Genomic DNA, 23,044 nt, shown 5'->3' on the forward strand with positions numbered 1-23,044 from the left:
TTGTAGCTCAGGTGTAGGTTTGCTCGCTGAGCTGTAGGTTTGATATCCAGACGTTTCATTACCTGGCTAGGTAACATCATCAGGAACGACCTTCAAGTGAAATTATTGGTTCATTTGTACACAGCAACACTTGTTTGATCACTGTTCGCTCAGGTTTATAATGTTTGTTTGACTCTGTAAATTTTTACTTAGTCTAATCTATCATGTTTTCTTGATTAGCCATTTAGTCTGAATTTTGATATTCCACTTAGAGATAGTTTGATGATGTTTGCTTGATCATAATTTGGTGTGATGTTCCAATGTACTGCTATCTGTAAGAGTTTAGTTGTTTGAGTGTATGTTGTGCTTTGCTCGAGTCTGGATGATCGTACAGTCACCACACGGAAATTAGTAAGTGATCACGTGATCCATTACGTTTCACATACAGGATCAAGAACAGGTACTGCGGCCACACGGGCCACTCAAAATGATGGACTTATAAAAAAAAGAATAGTAATTGAGGCAAGCTGGGAAATTGAGGCAAGTCTTGGGCTAAAGTGACTGCACTCAAAGACTCTGAAATAAACAAGCCACAGAATCCAGACAGGCTGCAGCTACAGACAGACAGTAGACAATTGATTCAGCAGCTGCAGACAACACAATATACACTTGAACTGGAATTGAATGGAAGTGACCTGAATGCCATCCCCAGGACAACTGGAAACATTGAGTTGTTTACCATAAGAAGGGATACCTCACATCCTTATTTGGAAAGGGCTACCTGACCTATGAGTCCCCAACACCCCCAGGAATGGATACCTAAGGACCACCCTGTCAGTGATATATCAATGACTGGTTGGATCTGATTGATCAGGGTGATTGAGCCCTGATCGATCAATTGGTAGACATTGAAGACCCTCGCAAAAGGGCACAAAGACTTTGAAGTATAAGAATCGCCGCAACACCACCCTCAGGGACAGTAATTCGAGACCAACCACCGTGGAGAGAAGACACCCCTGAGACCAGCAGAAGGTCAGACAATCATCACCACATGGATCAAAGCCAAGATCTAGTGTGGTAGTATGTGATCACCCAGAGTTAAATTAAAGCACAAGGTATTTGATTAGATTTATAGTGTAAATTGTTAGATTGTTGAGTATTTTGTTGTTATAATAAGAACTGTGTTAATAAATACGATTGTTTGTTATTATTAAGAGTCATCTTGCAGCTGCTTGGTGAGGTATAAGACTTAAACTCACTGTGAGGCAAGCGTAAGACCTTCATATTCCCATTTTATCTGTTTGTGTGAATCTCCATGTTTATTTGTGAAGGGGGACATTACTAGGTGATAAAACTGAAATTGTTGAATTATAAATTAGCAATCTGTATTTCTTAAATACCATTGATTAAAGACAATTTGTTTGTAAACAGCTTCTTGAAAATTATAGAAACTGCTGAGTGTTGTCTTTTAACTTAAGTTCATCTGTCAGGTAATTTGGAGACTTTGGGCAGTTTAACTAAACTTTTCACATTTGTGATGATCCTGAGAAGAATTTCCAGTGCACACCTCAGACCTGGACCGTCTCAGACTCCGCCCTCCCCTTCCTAGACCGTTCCATTTCTATGTCGGGTGACCGAATCAACACAGACATCTACTATAAACCGAATGACTCCCACAGCTACCTAGACTACACCTCCTCCCACCCTGCCCCCTGTAAAAACGCCATCCCATATTCCAAATTCCTTCGTCTCTGCCGCATCTGCTCCCAGGAGGACCAGTTCCAATACCGTACAGCCCAGATGGCCTCCTTCTTCAAGGACCACAGATTCCCCCCAGACGTGATTGACGATGCCCTCCACTGCATCTCCTCCACTTCCCGTTCCTCCGCCCTTGAGCCCCGCCCCTCCAACCGCCACCAGGACAGAACCCCACTGGTTCTCACCTACCACCCCACCAAGCACCATATACAGCGTATCATCCCCCGTCATTTCCGCCACCTCCAAACGGACCCCACCACCAGGGATATATTTCCCTCCCCTCCCCTATCAGCATTCCGAAAAGACCACTCCCTCCGTGACTCCCTCATCAGGTCCACACCCCCCATCAACCCAACCTCCACTCCCGGCACCTTCCCCTGCAACTGCAAAAAATGCAAAACTTGCGCCCACACCTCCTCCCTTACTTCTCTCCAAGGCCCCAAGGGATCCTTCCATATCCGCCACAAATTCACCTGCACCTCCACACACATCATCTATTGCATCCGCTGTACCCGATGTGGCCTCCTCTATATTGGGGAGACAGGCCACCTACTTGCGGAACGTTTCAGAGAACACCTCTGGGACGCCCGGACCAACCAACCCAACTACCCCGTGGCTCAACACTTTAACTCCCCCTCCCACTCCACCAAGGACATGCAGGTCCTTGGACTCCTCCATCGCCAGACCATAACAACACAACGGTTGGAGGAAGAGTGCCTCATCTTCCGCCTGGGAACCCTCCAACCACAAGGGATGAACTCAGATTTCTCCAGTTTCCTCATTTCCCCTCCCCCACCTTGTCTCAGTCGAATCCCTCGAACTCAGCACCGCCTTCCTAACCTGCAATCTTCTTCCTGACCTCTCCGCCCCCACCCCACTCCAGCCTATCACCCTCACCTTGACCTCCTTCCACCTATCACATCTCCATCGCCCCTCCCCCAAGTCCTTCCTCCCTACCTTTTATCTTAGCCTACTGGACACACTTTCCTCATTTATTAGGATTCCTGATGAAGGGCTTATGCCCGAAACGTCGAATTTCCTGTTCCTTGGGTGCTGCCTGACCTGCTGCGCTTTTCCAGCAACACATTTTCAGCTCACACCTCAGTGAGTCAAGAAAAAACTCAAGCATCATTTCCTTTCCCTAATTCTGACAATTCAGGTCCCATCTCCCTCCAAGATCACTGCAATCTTGCAAATCTCTTCACCAATGTCATTTGGGCTCCATGTTTTACAATTCCTTCCTTAAACTTCTCGGAATCCCACTTAGATTAGATTACTTACAGTGTGGAAACAGGCCCTTCGGCCCAACAAGTCCACACTGACCCGCCGAAGCGCAACCCACCCATTCCTCTACATTTACCCCTTATCTAACACTACGGGCAATTTAGCAAGGCGAATCCACCTGACCCGCACATCTTTGGATTGTGGGAGGAAACCGGAGCACCCGGAGGAAACCCACGCAGACACGGGGAGAATGTGCAAACTCCACACAGTCAGTCGCCTGAGTCGGGAATTGAACCCGGGTCTCTGGTGCTGTGAGGCAGCAGTGCTAACCACTGTGCCACCGTGCCGCCCGTAAACTTCTTTAACAACATTTTTGAACATCTCCTGCAAATACATCCTTTTTTATCTTGGTGTTAATTTTTGTCTAGTTGCATCACTCTGAAACATTTTGAGATGTTTTAAAGTGTTAAATCACTCTATAAATTGGAACTCTTGTCCTCTCAACATTCCCTCCAATATACTCAAGGTATTGACCTGGAGTACAGACTGTGGACATTGCCTGGCCTTTAGCGCTCTCTAATTGAGTGGTGACCAAGGTCGTGAATGTTGAGAGAGAATGAGGACTGTCAGGGCTGAGGCACATCCTGCCTTCCAGATTGGGCTCACTGATGAGGAACAGGACGCCTGGTTGATTCTCCCCCCTCCGTTGACCAAAGATGTTCTGGTTAACTGGAGTACATCCATTACAACCCCAGGAATTGCACCTCCCCTGGGTGCTGTCTGGTAAACCAGCAAGTGAAGCTTTTCTAACCAGCGAGATCTGACCATATTATTGGCCATAGCAAGAGTCAGTGAGTGACTTGTACTTGATGGTGCACTGAAAGGATGCTGAGTTTACACAATTGGAGGTGAGTGGACAGCGAAGAAGGTTACCTTGATTACAACGGGATCTTGAACAAATGGGCCAATGGGCTGAAAAGTGGCAGATGGAGTTTAATTCAGATAAATGTGAGGTGCTGCAATTTGGGAAAGCAAATCTTAGTAAGGCTTATTCACTTAATGGTAAGGTCCTTGGCAGTGTTGCTGAACAAAGAGACCTTGGAGTGCAGGTTCACAGCTCCTTGAAAGTGGAGTGGCAGGTAGATAGGATAGTGAAGAAGGCATTTGGTATACTTTCCTTTATTGGTCAGAGTATTGAGTACAGGAGTTGGGAGGTCAAGTTGCGGCTGTACAGGACATTGGTTAGACCACTGTTGGAATATTGCGTGCAATACTGGTCTCCTTCCTATCGAAAAGATGTTGTGAAACTTGAAAGGGTTCAGAAAAGATTGACAAGGATGTTGCCAGGGTTGGAGAATTTGAGCTATAGGGAGAGGCTGAACAGGCTGGGGCTGTTTTCCCTGGCGTGTCAGAGGCTGAGGGGTGACCTTATAGAGGTATACAAAATTACGAGGGGCAATGGATAGGATAAATAAACAAAGTCTTTTCCCTAGGTTTGGGGAGTCCAGAACTAGAGGTTTAGGTGAGAGGGGAAAGGTATAAGGGACAACTTTTTCACACAGAGGGTGGTACGTGTATGGAATGAGCTGCCAGAGGAAGTGGTGGAGGCTAATACAATGCAACATTTAAAAGGCATTTGGATGGGTATATGAACAGAAAGGGTTTGGAGGGATATGGGTCGGGCACTGGCAGGTGGGACTAGATTGAGTTGGGATGTCTAGTCAGCATGGACGGGTTGAACCGAAGGGTCTCGTTTCCGTGTTGTACATCTCTATGACAGGCATCTGTGCACATTGATGTCTTCCATTAGTTGTATTTGATGATCTGGTCAAATGTTAAATTGACCTTTCTGAGTTGATTGGAGAGATTCAAGACAAACACTGCTGAGACAGACTGTGCTTTGGAACAACAGCTCCCTCTAAATGAGTCCTGGAGAGTACACGCCATGGACACCACTCAGTACAATGGAAAGAAGTGAAGAGATTCTGACATATGCTAAAGGAGGAGGAGTTGATGAAATAATCGTGGTAAATGCCCCTTCGGGAAAGTTTTTCTACTGTGTAGATTCACTGATGATCCTAGAAGTCTGACCACTGTATGATGTTTTCATTACAGAACCTGTGCCAGCAGAGTTGGTGTGCGTTGATGGTTTCAGAGATACATTGACTGCTATCATACCCTTCCTACCTGAATGGCTTGAAATGGATGGAACACCTAAAACATCACACCTGAAGAGTTTTTCCTGTCATAAATCCTCTGGTGTCTCATTGGGTTAAAGGTATCAGGAAACCTTTTGGCATAAACCTTACAGTTGAAGGGCTGCCTGAAAATGCTGGCCCACAAAAGGTTTTGAGCATGTGAATACTTTATCACACACTTCACACATAAAAGGGTGTGGATTCTCTGGCATGTTTGACGATCAAAGTACTGGTTGAGAGCCGTACAACAATTCTTACACCTGAAGATTTCTCACGTGAATCATCTGATGAACAAAACAGCTTGATAACTGTTTGAAAGGTTTATCATTCACCTCAGACATGGATGGCTTCTCCTCCATGTGAATGTGTCGATGTACATGGAGGTTTGCTAACAGGCAGAATGATTTGTCCTCACTCCAACCCCGTTTCTCCTCTTTGTGACTACATTATAAAATTTCCATGGCCTGGAGAAGGATGTGTCAAACACCTCACAAGCGAGTGGTTTCTCCCTTACATGAAGACATAAGTCAATACCTTCTCAATTGGGTAAATATGTTTATGTTCACGAAGGGAGAATGCGTTCAATAACGTTTTGTTGCACATCTCACATGTGCATGGTTTTCTGTATGTTCATATTTTGCCACATTTTTACATGTTGGTACAAGAAAAATTGCAATGAATTCACATATGATCTGTATAGTGTAGAAGTATTTTCTCTTCAGTCTGAATGCACTGCTGGATGCGGAGATTCGATACACCCTCATGAGTGAGTGGTTTCTCCTTTACATGAAGGCAATGTACTTGTGAGAACGACTTGTCACAAACCGTACACCTGAACAGATTTTTCCTTATTTGAACATGTTGATGTTTACAGTGGGCTGATGAATCCAAAAATGATTTATCACACATCTTACATGGGAATGGTTTCTCCCGTTTGAGGATGCTGATTTATGCAGAGAGTCGATGACTTTCAAAATAATTCCTCACACACCTCTCATGTGAATGGTTTCTACCCAGAGTGGATTCTCTTGCACTTCAGGAGATCTGCGCATTGGAAGAAAACCACCCCACGTACTTCACACCTGCAGGGTTTCACCGGTGTGAAACCTCTGGTGTCTAAGGAGGCTTGAAGATATCACAAAGATATCTTGAAGATATACCTTACATTTGATTAGTTTTGCTTCCATTTAATCATCTGCGTTGACAGTTCATTACAACATTCACCATGCAAATTAGGAAATGCTAGCCTGCAGCACAATATCCTCACTTGAACAGTCTCTCACCTGTAGGAATGAGTTAGTTCATGAGGCCTGACGAACGATTGAAGCTGTCACCACACTTAGAGGATACACACATTTCCTAGTCTCACTGATTGCCCACAGCTGAACCTTTGAAAGGTTGGTTCTGATGGAAAGATCAATATCAATGACAGTTTAAATTCTGATTATATATCAAAGCATCCCTGACCTGACCAATTTCCAGATGATACTTTCACTGTCCCACCTTCTCTGTGTTGACCAGTACGATGAAGGATCAGATAGCTTCTCATAACTGGTGTCGTTGTTCTTTGGGTTATGGTCAGGATCTATTTGCGGTACCTATCCTCTCTGTAATCTCAAGTATAGGCGTTTCTGTAAAACAGGAAAACCAAACATGATTTTCTCCCATTTCACCTCCTCCTTTGTTAAAGGAGGATTCCTCAGTTAAACACTATTCCATAAAGCAGCTGATCTGCTATTTCACTGTGAGATGGTTTAAAGATTCTTTCTTTCTTGCACATGGCTGTTACAACCCATTTTTCCAGCAGGAGCACTGGAAAACGACCGGTTGGAAAGTGGCAACTTTCTTTCCAAAGCCCAGCACTTCCATCTTCCCAGGTTCCATGAGGACCATGGAAAGGCACTTGGCCGGAATATAAATTCGGTTGTGAATTGATTAGGAGCTCAGGTCATACTGGTGAAAAATCAGTTTTATCCTTAAAGTGTTCATAACAAAAAGACTCTTAAGAAATGTTAATTCAATTAAAATATTTAAATTTCTCCTCTTCTTTTCTAAACTTATTTGAAGAAACTCACTGGACAGGAAGTGCTAGAAGCTAAGGGAAGTAGTACTTCAGTGTGGCTGATTGAAGGTTTTATGTTTACCCTGGGAACTTAGACGCAAAGCACTCGTTCCGTCTGCACATCTCAAATTCAACTGTCAGCCACAGCCCTGGGCAAAACTATAAAATCCAAGCCCAGGCTCTTCAGAAAGGCGGGTAGAAAGCCTTAAAAGACAATGCAGTAAATATGTCTTCAGGTATGCAGCTGAATTGCCACAATGTTCGAGAAACATCCAACAAACCAGAGACCACTGGACCCAATTTTCATGTCTAAGGGAGCTGGCTTTGAGTCAGGCCTGTTACCCTGAGAAGTAGCTTGGAGGAAGCCACTGGGCAGTCGAGTGCTGTGACTGACATGGATTAATGATTGGTGAACAAACACAAGCAGAAAAGAAGGAATAAAAGGGTCATTCTTACATTGGCAGGCTGTAACTAGTGGGGTTGACAAAAACAGAGAAACTCAGCAGGGCAACAGCAGGGAGAGTAAGCAAAGTTAACATTTCAGGTCCAGTGACGCTTATTTTGAAGTTTTACTCTGTTATCAAAAGACTGACTCCTGTGATTAAGCAACTGATTCCTCTCTCCACATCAGACATCTCTAACTAATGAGATATGCCCAACCTGACCCATCACTCCTGATGAAGGGTTATGCCCAACACATCAACTCTCTTGTTTCCCAGATGCTGTCTAACCAGTGCCACACTTTATCGATTCTGACTTTCCAGCATTTGCAGTCCTCACTATATCCCATCACACAGACCCTCTGTCTTCACCTGATGCTGAGCTTCCTTCTACGATTTGGAAAGCAACACATGTTGAAAGAGCTTTGGAGAGGGGAGGTTTGAGAATGGGCTGCAGTTTGAAAAGATGAAAGGATGCAAGTTTTTTTCTGGGTAACAGCAGATTTAGAGCAGTGAGGGAACAACATCTGCAGAGAGAAAACTGTGAACAATATCACTGATGAGATGGAGGTGCTGTTGGACTAGGGTGGACAAAGTTAAAAATCACACAACATCTGGTTACACAAGTACTTCCAATTAAACCTGTTGGACTATAAACTGGTATTGTGTGATTTTTAACAATATCACCAACATACATTCACCGAGGTCACTCATACATCTGGATCAAATTCACAATTCACCTCCCTCAAAATATTCCTTATATTACCCACCATAATGACCTTAAAGTTCAGTAGAAAGACCAGAGACAAGGTAATCCTTCAGGCTCAGCGCATTTGGCGCTGGGAGGACACATTGCAGCCCCACGTGTTTTTAAATGAGTGAGTGCGTCCTCCAGACACAGCGAACCCAGTGGTGGGTGGACGCGTTGCAGCCCTGTGCGTTTTAATGGGTGAGTGCGTCCTCTAGACACAGCGCAGCGAGTGGTGGGAGGATGCACTGCAGCTCTGACACTTGTGCGATAAACGAATCCTTTTCAATCACTCCGGATTGAAAAAGGGAATATGTGTGTGTGTGTGTGAGAGAGAGAGAGAGGGAATGTCTGTGGGAGAATGCAGGGAGAAAGTGGCAATGTGAAATAGAAAGATGGGGGGAGGGTGAGGGGCATGGAGGGAGGTATGTGAGGGAGAAGGGGAATGTGAGAGAGAGGGACTGGGAGAGGGGAATGTGAGGGACAGGAGGAGGGGGAATGTGAGGGTGAGGGAGAAGGGGAATGTGAGGGAGAGGGGGAGGGGAATGTGAGGGAGAGGGGGAGGGGAATGTGAGGGAGAGGGGGAGGGGGAGGGGAATGTGAGGGAGAGGGGGAGGGGAATGTGAGGGAGAGGGGGGAGGGGAATGTGAGGGAGAGGGGGGAGGGGAATGTGAGGGAGAGGGGGGAGGGGAATGTGAGGGAGAGGGGGGAGGGGAATGTGAGGGAGAGGGGGGAGGGGAATGTGAGGGAGAGGGGGAGGGGAATGTGAGGGAGAGGGGGAGGGGAATGTGAGAGAGAGGGAAAGGGGAATGTGAGCAACAGGGATAGGATAATGTGAGGGGCAGGGAGAGGGGGAATGTGTGGGACAGGGAGAGAGGGAATGTGAGGGGCAGGGAGAGGGGAATGTGAGGGGCAGGGAGAGGGGAATGTGTGGGACAGGGAGAGAGGGATTGTGAGGGGCAGGGAGAGGGGAATGTGTGGGACAGGGAGAGAGGGAATGTGAGGGGCAGGGAGAGGGGAATGTGTGGGACAGGGAGAGAGGGATTGTGAGGGGCAGGGAGAGGGGAATGTGTGGGACAGGGAGAGGGGAATGTGTGGGACAGGGAGAGAGGGATTGTGAGGGGCAGGGAGAGGGGAATGTGTGGGACAGGGAGAGAGGGAATGTGAGGGGCAGGGAGAGGGGAATGTGTGTGACAGGGAGAGGGGGATTGTGAGGGGCAGGGAGAGGGGAATGTGAGGGGCAGGGAGATGGGAATGTGAGGGAGAGGGGAATGTGAGAGAGAGAGATGGGAATGTGAGAGAGATGGGAATTTGAGGGAGAGGGGAATGTGAGAGAGAGAGAGGGGAATGTGAGGGACAGGGAGAGGGAATGTGAGGGGCACGGAGAGGGGGAATGTGAGGGAGAGAGGAATGGGAGGGACAGGGAGATGGGGAATGTGAGGGGCAGGGAGAGGGGGATATGAGGGACAAAGGGCAGGGAATGTGAGGGAGTGGGGAATGTGAGGGGCAGGGAGAGGGGGAATGTGAGGGATTGGGGAATGTGAAGGGCAGGGAGAGGGAATGTGAGGGACATTGGGGACGGGGAAAAGGGAATGGGGGGGCAGGAAGTGGGAATTCAATTTGATTATTTATTGTCATGTGTACTTAGTTTCAAATACAGTGAAAAGTGTTATATAGTGCTGCCCCATGCTCCTGTGCCATCTTAAAACATAGAAAATAAACCAATACATTAAATATAAAGGCAGAAAATAAAGAAATAAGTTAAACTTTATATTCCTTCTTATTAAGTGCTCAATCATGGGCCTGGAGCTGGGCTCCACCAGCACAAAACATTCAGCTCACGTCCCTTGAGGGACACCAGAGTTTGGTGCTATCTCCCCTCCACCAGGAGTCATACTGGGCCAACCTCGTAACACCCCAATGATACCAGGTCCAACGCTGATCCTAACCCAACTCCATCACTGCTGACATCAGTCCCCGCTAGGAATGTGAGGGGGAAGAGAGGGAATAGAGGGAGAGTGGGAAGACAGGGGAATGGAGTGGGAAAAGGTGCGGGAGAGAGAGAGGGAGGAATGGATGGGTGGGAGTAGGAAAGAGAGGGAATGGAGAGAGAAAGGTGGGGAATGTAGGGTGAGAGGGAAATGTAGGGGGAGAGAGAGGGAGGGGGGAAATGTAGTTGTTAGAGAGAGGGGAATGGAATGGAGAGAGGGAATTGAAGAGGGAACACAGATAGGGTGAATGAATTCTGATGAAGACAACCAGATCTTAAAGTTAAAAAAAATCACACAACGCCAGGTTGTAGTCTAACAGAGGGAGGCACGGTGGCACAGTGGTTAGCACTGCTGCCTCACAGCGCCAGGGACCTGGGTTCAATTCCCGACTCAGGCGACTGACTGTGTGGAGTTTGCACATTCTCCCCGTGTCTGCGTGGGTTTCCTCCGGGTGCTCCGGTTTCCTCCCACAGTCCAAAGATGTGCGGGTCAGGTGAATTGGCCATGCTAAATTGCCCATAGTGTTAGGTAAGGGGTATGGGTGGGTTGCGCTTTGGCGGGTCGGTGTGGACTTGTTGGGCCGAAGGGCCTGTTTCCACACTGTAAGTAATCTAATCAAAAAAAAAGGTTTATTTAGTAGCACTAGCTTTCGGAGCTGCACTATAACCTGGTGCTGTGTGATTTTTTTTAACTGTGTACACCCCAGCACCACCAAATCAGATTTGAAACATTTAATCTCGGTCTGTCCATGAATGCTGCCAAACCTGTTGAGTTTCTGCAGCATCTTCTGTTTGTCCCTCCTCCTATTGTCCATATGCTGAGTCCCCCATTACATATCATCACGACTTCGGGTACTGAGGTAATGATTTGGGGATGCCGGTGTTGGACTGGGGTGTACAAAGTTAAAAATCACACCGCACCAGGTTACAGTCCAACAGGTTTAATTGGAAGCACTTGCTTTCGGAGCAACGCTCCTTCATCAGGTGAATCAGATCTTCTGGAAATCCCACACTCATTATGTCAGTTTGCAACTTTCCGAGGACGGAGAAGGCTATTCCCGCAGGAGAAATCTCTGTCCAATGTTTCCCGGGGGAACTGACTCAGCAGCTGCAGTAAGTGAGGTTTTATTTAGATGGATCAGTGTTAAGTTTAAATTCCCACTTGATCTGCTGCGCCAAGTCACCTCCATTTCACCGGTCAATTTCCCAATTTTCAACTTCAGGGAACGCAAGTTGTTCCAGAAATATTTGGATTGGCCGAAAGAGACATCAATCAGAGAGCCCACCCACTCTGCCCACTCTCCTCTTCCTCTTCCAGAGTTTATTCACTTCCTGCAGGGACTCAGAAGCGACTGAGGAGCTGGTAAGTGAAGGAGCAGCTTTTATACAAATTGTATCCTATAGTATCCACGCCAATATTCAGGCAGGCTGACTATCCTGTGGGCAGTCAGAGGTGGAAATGTCCCTTATTGCTGTGTGAGAAGATGCAGCTGTTTACTCGATGCTATGTGCTGACTGCGGGTTGAATGTTTATTGAAAGCATTTTCCTTCTGATTTACAAGCTGGGTTTTGTTGTTGAGTCATTACGGAATATGAGAAGCGGAGGTGTAATTATCTGGGAGGTACAGGGTGATCTCGTATTCTGACCGGTTTCCTACTGTTGGGAATGTTTCTGTGAGTATGCCGGTTACTCTGTGAATGGGGAGTTCTCTGTGGGTGCTGAGATTTCGATGTTGTCTACCTTTTCAAATCCCTCGAGGCCTTCCACCACTCCACCTCTGTATCCCCTTCTGTATTTACACAGAACCTTTCACAGCTACTAGATGTGCCAAAGAGATTAACAGCTAATTTTCACACTCCATTTGAAGTGTGGTCCCTGTTGTAAAGTAGGAAAGATGGCATCCAGTGAGCACACAAACAGCAATGAGCAGACACTCTGGGTTGTAGTAATGTCGATTGGGATATTGAAGCAATACCCTAGAGACCGATAACCTTGAAAAGGAGTTAAATTCCCAGTGAATACTTTAAAACATGTGCACAAGAAGATTTCACATTTTTTTCAAAGATTTATATTCAAACAAATCTAACTAAAAACATGACTAAACCACACCGAATCAGCAACTCCTGAACTAATTGGTTGAAGAGATCTTTCCCCTTTAATTTTTACCATGACTGAACACCCAATGTCCAGCTATCGGCAGTATCACAGTTTGAACAAGAATAGGCTGAAGCCACCCATGGCTTTCATTAGGTTGATGTCACCTATTTTGCTGAACTGTAATTTTGTCCATCAAAAGTGATTTCTTCAAGTTCCAGAGAAGTTCCGCACCAACTGCTAACATGAAGCTGTCCCCAAACATTGCTCCTCAGTCATGTCAGGATGAATCCTCCTCAACCTTTAAGTTATTTCAAAAATTACATAACACCAGCTTATAGTTCAGAGGAGCAGAGGATGGATTTGTTGGGGGGCATAGACCTAATGAGGCAGTTGCAGAGGGTATGTTCTCTGTGGAATGCCAGTAAGGGTGGGGAGGGAAGTATACCCACGGTGGTGGAGTGTGATTGTAGGTAGCGAAACGGTGGAGGATGATGCGTTGTATCCGGAGGTTGGTGGGGTGGAAGGTGAGGACCAGAGGGGTTCTGTCGTTGTGCTGTTGGAGGGGTGGGGTTCAAGGGCGGAGATGTGAGAAGTTGAGGAGATGTGCTGGAGGGCATCATTGACCACGTGGCAGGGAAACTGCAGTCCTTCAACTCCCCCCCCCAACTCTGCCAAGGACATTGGGGATGTTCTGGAGTTGAATTGCTCTTCCTGGGAGCAGATTAGATTAGATTAGATTGCTTACAGTGTGGAAACAGGCCCTTCAGCCCAACAAGTCCACACCGACCCTCGGTGCGGTGCAGGCGGAGGAAATGGGAGTAAGGATTGGGGGAGTGGGTGGAGGTGTTGTCCAGGTAGCTAATGGGAGTCGGTGGGTTTGAAGTTGGATGTCCATATTGAGTCAGTCACCAGAAACAGAGATGCAGAGGTCCTGGAAGGGGAGGGTGGGTGTCTGAGATGATTCAGTTGAACTTGAGGTCAGGGTGGAAAGTGTTTATGAAGTTGATGAAGTGTTCAAATTCCTCCCAGCACCTTCCCTTGCTGCCTCAAGATGTTTAAAATCTGCACCCACTCCTCCACCCCCACCCCCACCCCCACCCCCACCTCCATCCAAGGCCCCAAAGGATCATTCCACATTCAGCGGAGATTTTCCTGCACATCCAAACACCTCATCTACTGTGTCCGTTGCTTTCGATGTGGTCTCCTCTACATGAGGGAGACAAGACGCCAACTCCCAGAACATTCCAGAGAATATCTGTGGGGGACACACACCAAACAACCCCGCCACCCTGTGGCCGGCCACTTCAACTTCCCATCCCACTCCGCCAAGGACACACAAGTCCTGGACCTGCTCCACTGCCAAACCCTAACCACCCAACGCCTGGAGGAAGAACATCGCATCTTCCACCTTGGGACCCTTCATCCACACAGTATCAACATCGACTTCACCAGTTTCCTCATCTCCACTCCCTCCACCTCATCTCAGATCTAACTCAGCAATGCCCTGTTGATCTATCCTGCCTTCCCACCTATCCGCTCACCCTCTCCTCCGACCTATCACCATCATCCTCCATCTGCATGTACATATCACCTTCCCAGCTACCTCTCTCCCCAGCCCTATCCCTACCCCACCCTCCTCTATATGTCTCAGCCTCTTTTGACCTCCCTCATTGCTGATGAAGGGCTTATGTCTGAAACATAGATTCACCTGCATCTCGGATGCTGCCTTACCTGCTGTGTTTTTCCAGCGGCACACGTATCAACTCAGTTTATGAATAGGAAGGATTTAGAGGGATAAGGGCCATATGCTGGCAGTTCAGCCTAGATTAATTTAGGATATCTGGTTGGCATGGATGAGTTGGATCAAAGGGCCTGTTTCCGTGCTGTACATCAGCTGGAAAGAAGTGATAGGTTTTTCCTGAACTTGTTTGATCTGAAGTTTGAGGTTCCATGTGGTTCATGTTGAAGACTTCCTTCACCTGCCCCTGAGTTCGGAGAATGGGCTGCTGCGCTGAGGAAATAAAATCACGGTGTTGTCTGCTGCTGGTCACTATTGGGTGCTCTGCTGTGTGTGTGTGTGTGTGTGTGTGTGTGTGTGTGTGTGTGTAACAAACAAGTGAGGAAAAGGAAACTCGGATTCCTCTGGGAATAGCAGACTGGCAGTCACTGCAGAACTGTCTCCAAGTGAGGAGTTAGTCACTAGTAAAGGAGGAGACGGAGGTTAGAGGAATTCATGTTATCTTTTCCTGTTTTACAGAAGGACCGCTCTGTACTACACCAATGAATACAGGAGAGGTTAGAAATCGCAGATAGATCCTGAATGTTGCTGAAGGAATACTACACAACTATGGAAAGGCAGCATTACTCAGCACAGGGAAAGCTCTGCAGTGAGACCAACGTCTGGAAAGCAGTTCGGTGAGGGGAGCTTTGGCATTTTATCAGGTCTGTAACTGGTCAGTGGCGTTGAGTCTTCCATCAGAATTCAGAACAAACTTTTCCAAAGGTTCAACTGTTGGCAGTTGGGTGAGGGTGAGGCTTGGAAGAGTCTGGCTCTGTTCCAAGGTGTGGTCAGAGCTTCATGAACTGACTCTTTCTGTCAGGTGAGAGGTTGTCCAGGTGTGAGGAGGGTTCGCCCGGCTCCGCAGACCTTCTGACGTCCGAGCTGCACCCGTTATATGACTGTGTGAACAAGGACTGCTACATGGAAGAGAAACCTTTCAAGTGTGAACTGTGTGACAAATCGTTCTCGTGCTCATCTCACTTTCTGATCCACCAGCGCACCCACACAGGGGAGAAGCCATTCACGTGCGAGGTGTGCGACAAATCATTCTCTCAGTCATCACATCTCCACAGGCACCGACGCATTCACACGGGCGAGAAGCTGTTCAGCTGCGAGATTTGTGACAAAGCCTTCACCCAGTTGTCCAATCTCCTGGTCCATCGGACCATCCACACGGGAGAGAAACCCTTCAAATGTGAGGTTTGTGATAAAGCTTTCCCAACATCGACGAGGCTTCTGATACACCAGAGTATTCATACCGGAGAGAGTCCCTTCAGGTGTGAGTTGTGTGACCAAGCCTTTACACAGTCATCGGCACTTGTGCAACACCGACGTGTTCACACTGGGGAGAAACCATTCAAGTGTGAGGTGTGCGGCAAATCATTCTCACGCTCATCTCATTTTCGTGCACACCAACGCATTCACACTGGGGAGAAACCATTTAAGTGTGAAGTGTGCAAAAAATCATTCTCCCGCTCATCCACGCTCCGTGAACACCAACGCCTTCACACTGGGGAGAAGCCGTTCAAGTGTGAGGTGTGTAATAAGTGCTTTGCACAGTTGTCAGGCTTGGTAAGTCACCGTCGCATTCACACAGGCGAGAAGAAAACATTCACCTGCGAGGTCTGTCATAAAGATTTTGAGCAGTTATGGAGCATGTTGGATCATCGTCGCACTCACCCAATGGATAGCCAAGTCAAGTGTGCGACTGACTCCTCACACAGTCAGTAACACTCATGCAGCACTGATGCATCCACACTGAGGAATGGATGTTTAAATGTGAGATGGTTCATCAAAAGCTTCACAGTCATCGTGATTCACTTGTGAGGTGTGTGATCCTTTGCACAGTCACTGAGTGATAGTTGTGAAACAACGACATTCAGACCAGGAGGGAACTGTTAACCTGTGAGACATTTAACAAGGGCCTGTGATATCACTAGCACACCCACAGCAGAGAGAAACCATTTACTTGTGAAATGTGGGTCCGAAGGGTCACTTGCCGACGTTCCTGGTCCATCAGAGGATCCAGCCAAGGGAGGGAGATTTACAACAGAATTTTGCTGAAGCCTTCAAATCTCCTGGGACACTAGCCGACTGACACAGGCGAGAAGGCCTTCCGTGACGATTGTTCGTGAGGTAGTTTTCACCCAACTCTGTGCTCTCCTGAAGCACCAGAGGATGTGTATCAGTGGGGGACCGTTCAGGTGTGAGGTTTGAGAGGACAGTGCATCTCCTGGTCCATTTGAACAATCACAGGGGGAGAAAGTTTACTTGTGTTATTTCTGCAATGAAGCATTGATACTTTGGGACCAACACCAAATCCACACGGGGACAAATCCTCCCAGTGTGATGTGTACCAGAATTGTTTTACCCTCTGCTCCGTTCTTTGGCACACACTGACAACTCGACACAAACATGGAGCCAGATCACTTGTTTCTGTTAAACAGAGAATTGTCTGTTGTTTAGCCTCTAGTGCTTACACAGGAGAACTGTTATTTCACAGCATTGTCTGTCCTAGTTATGTGTCTCTCAAAATGCTCCCAACATCGGTCCAATTGTGTCAAAATGCTGATTTAAATTTTAACCGGCAATACACAATCTGCATAAAGTCAGCATCTGCTCAGTGTAGAATCAGGTAGGAGTCACTTGCTGAGTCTCCGTCTGGCCAAGAGGACAGTCAGATACTCAGTTGTTACAAACAGTTCAGCTTCTGATCTACCAGAAGAACCATCTGGGATGGATAACGTTCCAGCGGGAGTAATTGGGTACATGAATGGGAAAGATTTAGAGGGATATGGGCCAAATGCAGCCAAATCAGACTAGATGAATCTAGAATGTCTGATTGGCAGGGACCAGTTGGCTAAAGGGTCTGTTTCCGTGCTGTACATCTGACTCAAACTCATTTAACTTTAGCATCTCTGGTGTATGGAGGGAGAGAATCAGTCAGGAATCCTGTTTCACAGCAGCTATACCAATGGGGAAATCAGGGAAAAGGGCAGGATATGTCTCACATTGTTCACTTTCTGGGTCTACATATGCTGAATGGCCCCTCAAAGTCATCAATGTCACCAGTCTGTCCTCTCGCTGAGAACTGGAGGGAATCAGCCTGCGTTTGTAGAGCATGTTGAGATAGTAAACCTTCCCCAAAATGTTTCATCGAGACGCAATCAAACAAAGTAACACCAAGACAGAAAAAAGGGGAGTCAAGGAGAGAGAAAGATTCAGGGAGGATTAAGGAGGGAATTGTACATTATTGGTTGGGAGTGGATGTGTAGGAATGTACTATTGGCCAGAACGTAAGGTTTCCAGAGAACTTGGAGAAAAGTAGGACAATAAGTGTCTGAGACAGTGAGGCCATGGAGTGATTTATACTTGAATTTTTAATTGGAACCACAGGGGATTGCGAGCCAGTGTCGGCCAGTGAGCACAGATGTTAGTTTGTACCGAGTTTTAGCTGACCTGAAGTTTATGGAGGATGGCAGATGGCAAGCTGCACAGAAGGACCTTGGGATGGTCTAGTTTAGAAACAACAAGAAGCAATGATAAGGATTTTAACAGCAGATGGATTAATGTGGCATGTTATTCTAGTTAGGGATAAGGGTGATCTTTCTAACAGAGATGGCATCGGGTGAGATTTGCCACTGGATTCTGAAGAGGATGGCACTGACTAACTGATGGAGCTGAGAGCAGAGAGAGAACAATCGATTGGAATTCAGGGCATTGTCCCCTCAGCCTGTTACCCCACTCACTGAGATCACAACTAATCTCGATCTTAACTTGACAAACCTATTTTGGCTCTTTATCTATTCATCGCTTAATAATAAATCTTTCCCTGACTCCAAGTTTCCACAATGTTTGTGGGGAAAGAGTTCCAAATTTCTAGTCCCCTTTTGATGAAGAAATGTTTTCTGACATTACCCTTGGACAACCTCACTCTAATTTTAATGCTGCTCCCCCTCATCCTGCGCTCTCCCAGCAGAGGAATGGTCTATCTCCACCTCCTCTATCATACTAACTTAAGCATCCCAATTAGATGACCTCTTATATTTCAAATGTCAAACTCAGTATGTCAGCCCAACCTCATAATTAAACCCTTTTTAATGCAAGGAACATTTCTGGGGAATCTATATTGCATTTCCTGTCAGGTTATTATCCTTCTTACTGAGGGGCAACTGAACACAGCTCTCCGGATGGGGTCTAAACAGAGCTCTGTACAGCTGAACACAACCTTCACAAGGACACTGTTGTATATGGTGAGGGGAAGTTGCAGGTTACCTTTTATCTTCAGGATGGTTGAGGAGCAATGAGCAGGTTTAGCAGAGGAAGCAGGTCCAGGAGAGTGTGATGTGATCATGTCAGATCTGGGGAAATGTGGAAAGATCAGTTGTACACCAGGTACACTCAAAACTCAAATCTCCAGAAACCAGGAGACTGACCGGGATAAAGGAAGTGAAGGCAATCTTTGGAAGAAGGCACTGGAGGTGAAAATGAGGAAGCAGTTAGCTCAGATCACTGGGGACAGGAGGACTGTGCTGAATGGAGGGTCAAAGGGCAAACAGCTCAGAACTCAAACACACTCCAATTCAACTGAAGGAATAGGGTTTGTGCAGAAATGGGAACTGATTTATCGATTTGTGACTCTCACCAAATGTGACTGTTTATATTCAACAAACCTGCTTCGTTTATGCCAGTAAAGTTCAGAGTAATTTTTGATGACTTGAATTGGCAGCTGGATTAAAGGCCGAGGGTGACCAGGATTGTAAAGACTGGAGTACTCTGAGAGTTTAATATTACCTGACTGTGAATGGGTAAGGTGTCCCATCTTTCAGTTGGATTAGAATCAGATCTTACTTTGTTATTTCATTTTATTTGTTCATAGACGTGAAATGTGAACGGCCAGGCCAGCTTTGTTTAATCAAGGACGGGATTTATTGCTGTCCCTAACTCTCCTAGTGAGCTATTATCTTGAACTGCTGCAAACCTTCAGGTGCAAGAATACTCCGTGAAAGGAAGAGAGTTTGAGGATTTTGACCCAGCGCCAGTGAAGGAACAACAGTATAGTTCCAGGTCAGGATTATAAATGCCTCGGAAGATGATGTTCCCATGCATCTTTTGCCCGTGTCCTTCTCAGTGATCGAAGTCACATGTTTAGAAAGTGTTATCGCGGGAGCCTTGGTGACTTTCTGCAGTGCATCTTGTAGATGGTACACACGGCTGCTACTGAGTGTCAATGGGGGGATGGAGCGGATGTTGCAGCTCCAAGGTAGTGTGTCAATTGAACAGGTTGTTCTGTCCTGCACGGACCTGGTGCAGGAGTTAGAGCTAGTTCTGTTGCTCAACTCTTCAGTCCCATTGCTGGAATGTTGACAGGACCCAGGGCTTTTGCATTATTCAGGTTTTCACTTTACCTTGATGTGGAATGGAGTGAATTGAATTGGTAGGAGACTGGTGTCGGTGCTACTGCAGCCCTCCAGTGTGGGTTGAGATGTCGCATGCATTCGCCAGTTCTGGCTGAAGATGGGTCCGGAGGTTTCAGCCTTGCCTTAAGCACTGATGTACTGGGCTTCTCTGTCATTGATACGAGGGAGCCTGCAGCTCCAGTGAGTTGTTTAATTGTCCCCCACCATGACCACTGGATGTGGCAGGACTGTAGGCCTTTGGTCTGATATGATAGCTGCGGGATTGCTTCCTGGGACTATTGCATGTTTCCTCTGCTGTTTTTCATGGCAGGAAATTGTGTGCAGTAGCTTCATTAGGGCGACCCTTCATTGTTCGGTCTGCTTGATGTTGCTGAAGGCTTGCTCTCCTCCACCCTTTGTTGAAGCAGGGTTAATCTCCTGAGTGTGATGGGAGAGTGGGGAATGTACCAGGCTGTGACAATCCTGATTGTGCTCAAACACAGCTCTGTTGCTGATGACCCACAGCCCTCAGGGGTAATCTGGTCCCAGCCTGTCTCATTCAGCACAGTGATACTGCCACTCAACATCGTGAAGGGTGTCCTCAGTGGGAAGGAAGGACTTCATCTCACACAGGACTGCTTCTCAGACCAATATTGTCACTGACAAATGTGCCTGCCCGTTGGATTGGTGAGAGCGATCTGAAGTAGATATATCCCTTTCGTTCTCCCTGTTTGCTGCAGATCCCACTGAGCAGCTGTGTCCCTGAGGACCTTGCCAACTTGGTCAGTCATGGAGCTGCTGAGCCACTCTTGGTGATGGGTAATGAATCCACCACACCCCCCCACTACCCCCTCCCCGCTCTCCGGCCAGCACGCTCCCAGGGACGGTGATGGTGTTGTCTGAGACATTGAGGTGCAATTCTGTGATTATGATTCTGTCCAACTTTTGCTGGAATAGTTTTTGAGACCGTTCTCCCAACTTTGGCATCAGCTCCCAGATGGTTGTGAGCTGCCAGAGGAGGTGGTGAAGACTGGCACAATTCCAATATTTAAAAGGCATCTGGATGGGTATATGAACAGGAAGGGTTCAGAGGGATATGGGCCAAGTGCTGGCCAATGGGACTAGGTTAGGTTAGGATATCTGGTCAGCATGGACAATTTGTTTCCGTGCTGTACATCTCTATGATTGTGTTAGTAGAAGGGAGACTTGGCAGAGACAGGGCTGAGTTTCCTGCTGTCGTTTCTAGTGCCTTGTTGCGTCCAGTCTCATTTCTGAGTTAGACTTTCTCCGGGTCGATACAACTGAGTGACTGACAGGAACCCTCTTCAGAAAATTGTCCAGAGTCACATGTAGGTCAGGCTAAGGAAGGACAGCAGATTTCCTTCCCTAAAGGATATTAGTGAACCAGATGACTTTTATGACAATCAACAATGGTTAGTTTTTAATTAAAACTTCATTGAATTCAAACCAACGCCTCCCGAACCTTGAGCTGGGGCTCTGGGTTCCTGGTCTAATGACATTACTGCTCCACCATCACAGAGATTATGGGCAGATCCTCTGGTCTGCTCTTTAGTCAGTAACAAGTCCAGGCAGTGGGATGTGGATGGGGCTGTTGTGCCTGACTATCAGCGTCTCCTTTGTGGTTATGTCCATGGCCTGGTTTGTTTGGAGACAGCACACAGTGTCCATTGGGATGGGTCAGGCCTTCCATTAATGGTGGGAGCTCCAGGCTGGTGTACGTCATCCTTCTGACTTCACCATCGTTTCAATGTTTACAGTTCCTTTTGGAATGTTGATTTTTCTTGAAGTGTCCCTTCGGGACTGTCTGCCGTCATCTTTTTTTGAAACCATGATTTATTCAAACTCATCGATCCTGTTCTGGTGATGGGCATTTCACTAACACCATGTGTAACGTTTGTGTTCTCCTGTGTATGGTGAGGGAGTAGGGGTGAGACTGCACAGATTCCCCCAGCCTGTCAGAACTCAATGTAAAAATGGTTTGCCCCTTCCAAAATTAATTTCCTGTTTTGGGAAGACCTTGTGTTATTTTAGTTGATTCAAAGTTTGGTCTATTTTAAATATTGTGAGGTTGTTTGCTGCTTTATCGATCTTCTGAAAATGTTATATCTCTCATTAAATTCACTTATTTTCCTGTTAACCAAACCAACCTGATTTGTCAGCGAGCTGTGTTCCTTTTCAGTGAAACTCCCAGGAGCCTACAGTGAGAGTCCTGTAGATAATGCATTGGTCAGTGCCACTCTGGGCTCAGATACTTCTCCATCAATGGGATTGATATCATTCCCAGTTTACAGGGTCTCTCACATTTCCAATAAATCAAAGACTTGCATTGATGTCTCAACTCTCATGTGCACAAGGCATCCGAAGGCCCTTTAAAGGTATTTTCACCTTTCCACACCTGAACTTACACCAATCTAACATCACTATTTCTCCTTCACAAAGTTATTAGCAATAGCTTTGTCCTTGCAGTGGCCTCCACAGCATCTGTTACTTTTGACCCTCCGCCACCTCAAAAATATAAAACCCACCATTTACCAGCCCCCTTCCATTCTGAAGAAGAAGCATGTTAGACTCAATATTAACACGGTTTCTCTCCTCACAGATGCTGCCAGACCTGCTGAGTTTCTCGAGCATGCTGTGTTTCTCATGAAATGTCTTTTGAAGTCACTGTTGTGGGAAATCTGGCAGCCAAACCTTGCTCAGCAAACTTCAGGAGACCGTCTGAGGGAAGGGATAATATAATCTTGAAACAGAAAGTGCTGGAGAAAATCTGCAGGGTCTGGCAATGTCTGTACACAGGGCAGCAGAGTTAAGGTTAAGACAAGGACATTTCCTCAGTTCCAAGTAGATTAGAATCCCTACAGTGTGAATGCAGGCCATTCAGCCCATTGAGTCCACACCTACCCTCTGAACAGCATACCACATGAATAACCTTCAATTTGCCATGGCAAATCGATATGACCTGCACAAGTTTGGACTGTGGGAGGAAACCCATGCAGACACAGGGAGATAATGCAAACTCCACACAGATAGTCACTGTCTGTGGCTGGAATCAAACCCAGGCCCCTGGTACTGGGAGGCAGAGGTGCTAACCACTGAGCTACCACGTGACCCACCACGTGACCCAAGTACATTGGATTGGGATCATGCTTTAGTGTCTGACCATCCATGTTAATACAAATGAGTTTTTGGCATTGGCATTATGGAGATTGTTTTCGAGGGACTGTGTGTGAAAAGCCATGCGCTGCAGTCATCAGCTAACTTGGTCACATCACCATGGAAGGTCGAGTCCAGCTACAGATGATTGGAGCTTGTGTGGCACAACCGATCTCATCAACAAAGATGACCTT

The 23,044-nt window shown here is 46.8% G+C and overlaps 1 protein-coding gene and 1 long non-coding RNA gene across 2 annotated transcripts in view; one reads left to right on the plus strand and one right to left on the minus strand.

The window, feature by feature from the left end:
- Window positions 1-8,522, minus strand: part of LOC132832505 (uncharacterized) — an 89,432-nt gene extending 80,910 nt beyond the window's left edge. The window contains exons 1-2 of the long non-coding RNA XR_009646958.1: window positions 8,432-8,522; window positions 6,627-6,790 (exon numbers count right to left, since the gene is read on the minus strand). This is a non-coding gene — a long non-coding RNA (uncharacterized LOC132832505). The remainder of the gene's footprint in view (window positions 1-6,626; window positions 6,791-8,431) is intronic.
- Window positions 8,523-11,733: 3,211 nt separating this feature from the next.
- On the plus strand, window positions 11,734-21,839 carry LOC132832504 (zinc finger protein 239-like). The gene is made up of 2 exons (XM_060850574.1): window positions 11,734-11,762; window positions 14,755-21,839. The coding sequence occupies exon 2, from the start codon at window positions 15,199-15,201 to the stop codon at window positions 16,006-16,008; it is 810 nt and encodes a 269-aa protein (XP_060706557.1). The 5' UTR covers window positions 11,734-11,762; window positions 14,755-15,198; the 3' UTR covers window positions 16,009-21,839.
- The last annotated feature ends 1,205 nt before the right edge of the window (window positions 21,840-23,044 follow it).

Source organism: Hemiscyllium ocellatum, chromosome 35 (genome assembly GCF_020745735.1).
Source record: "Hemiscyllium ocellatum isolate sHemOce1 chromosome 35, sHemOce1.pat.X.cur, whole genome shotgun sequence".
Classification (NCBI taxonomy): Eukaryota; Metazoa; Chordata; class Chondrichthyes; order Orectolobiformes; family Hemiscylliidae; genus Hemiscyllium; species Hemiscyllium ocellatum.

What these genes read in the sequence shown, in the direction of transcription:
- LOC132832504 (XM_060850574.1), top strand. Translation starts at nt 15,199, where the DNA reads ATGGAAGAGAAACCTTTCAAGTGTGAACTGTGTGACAAATCGTTCTCG.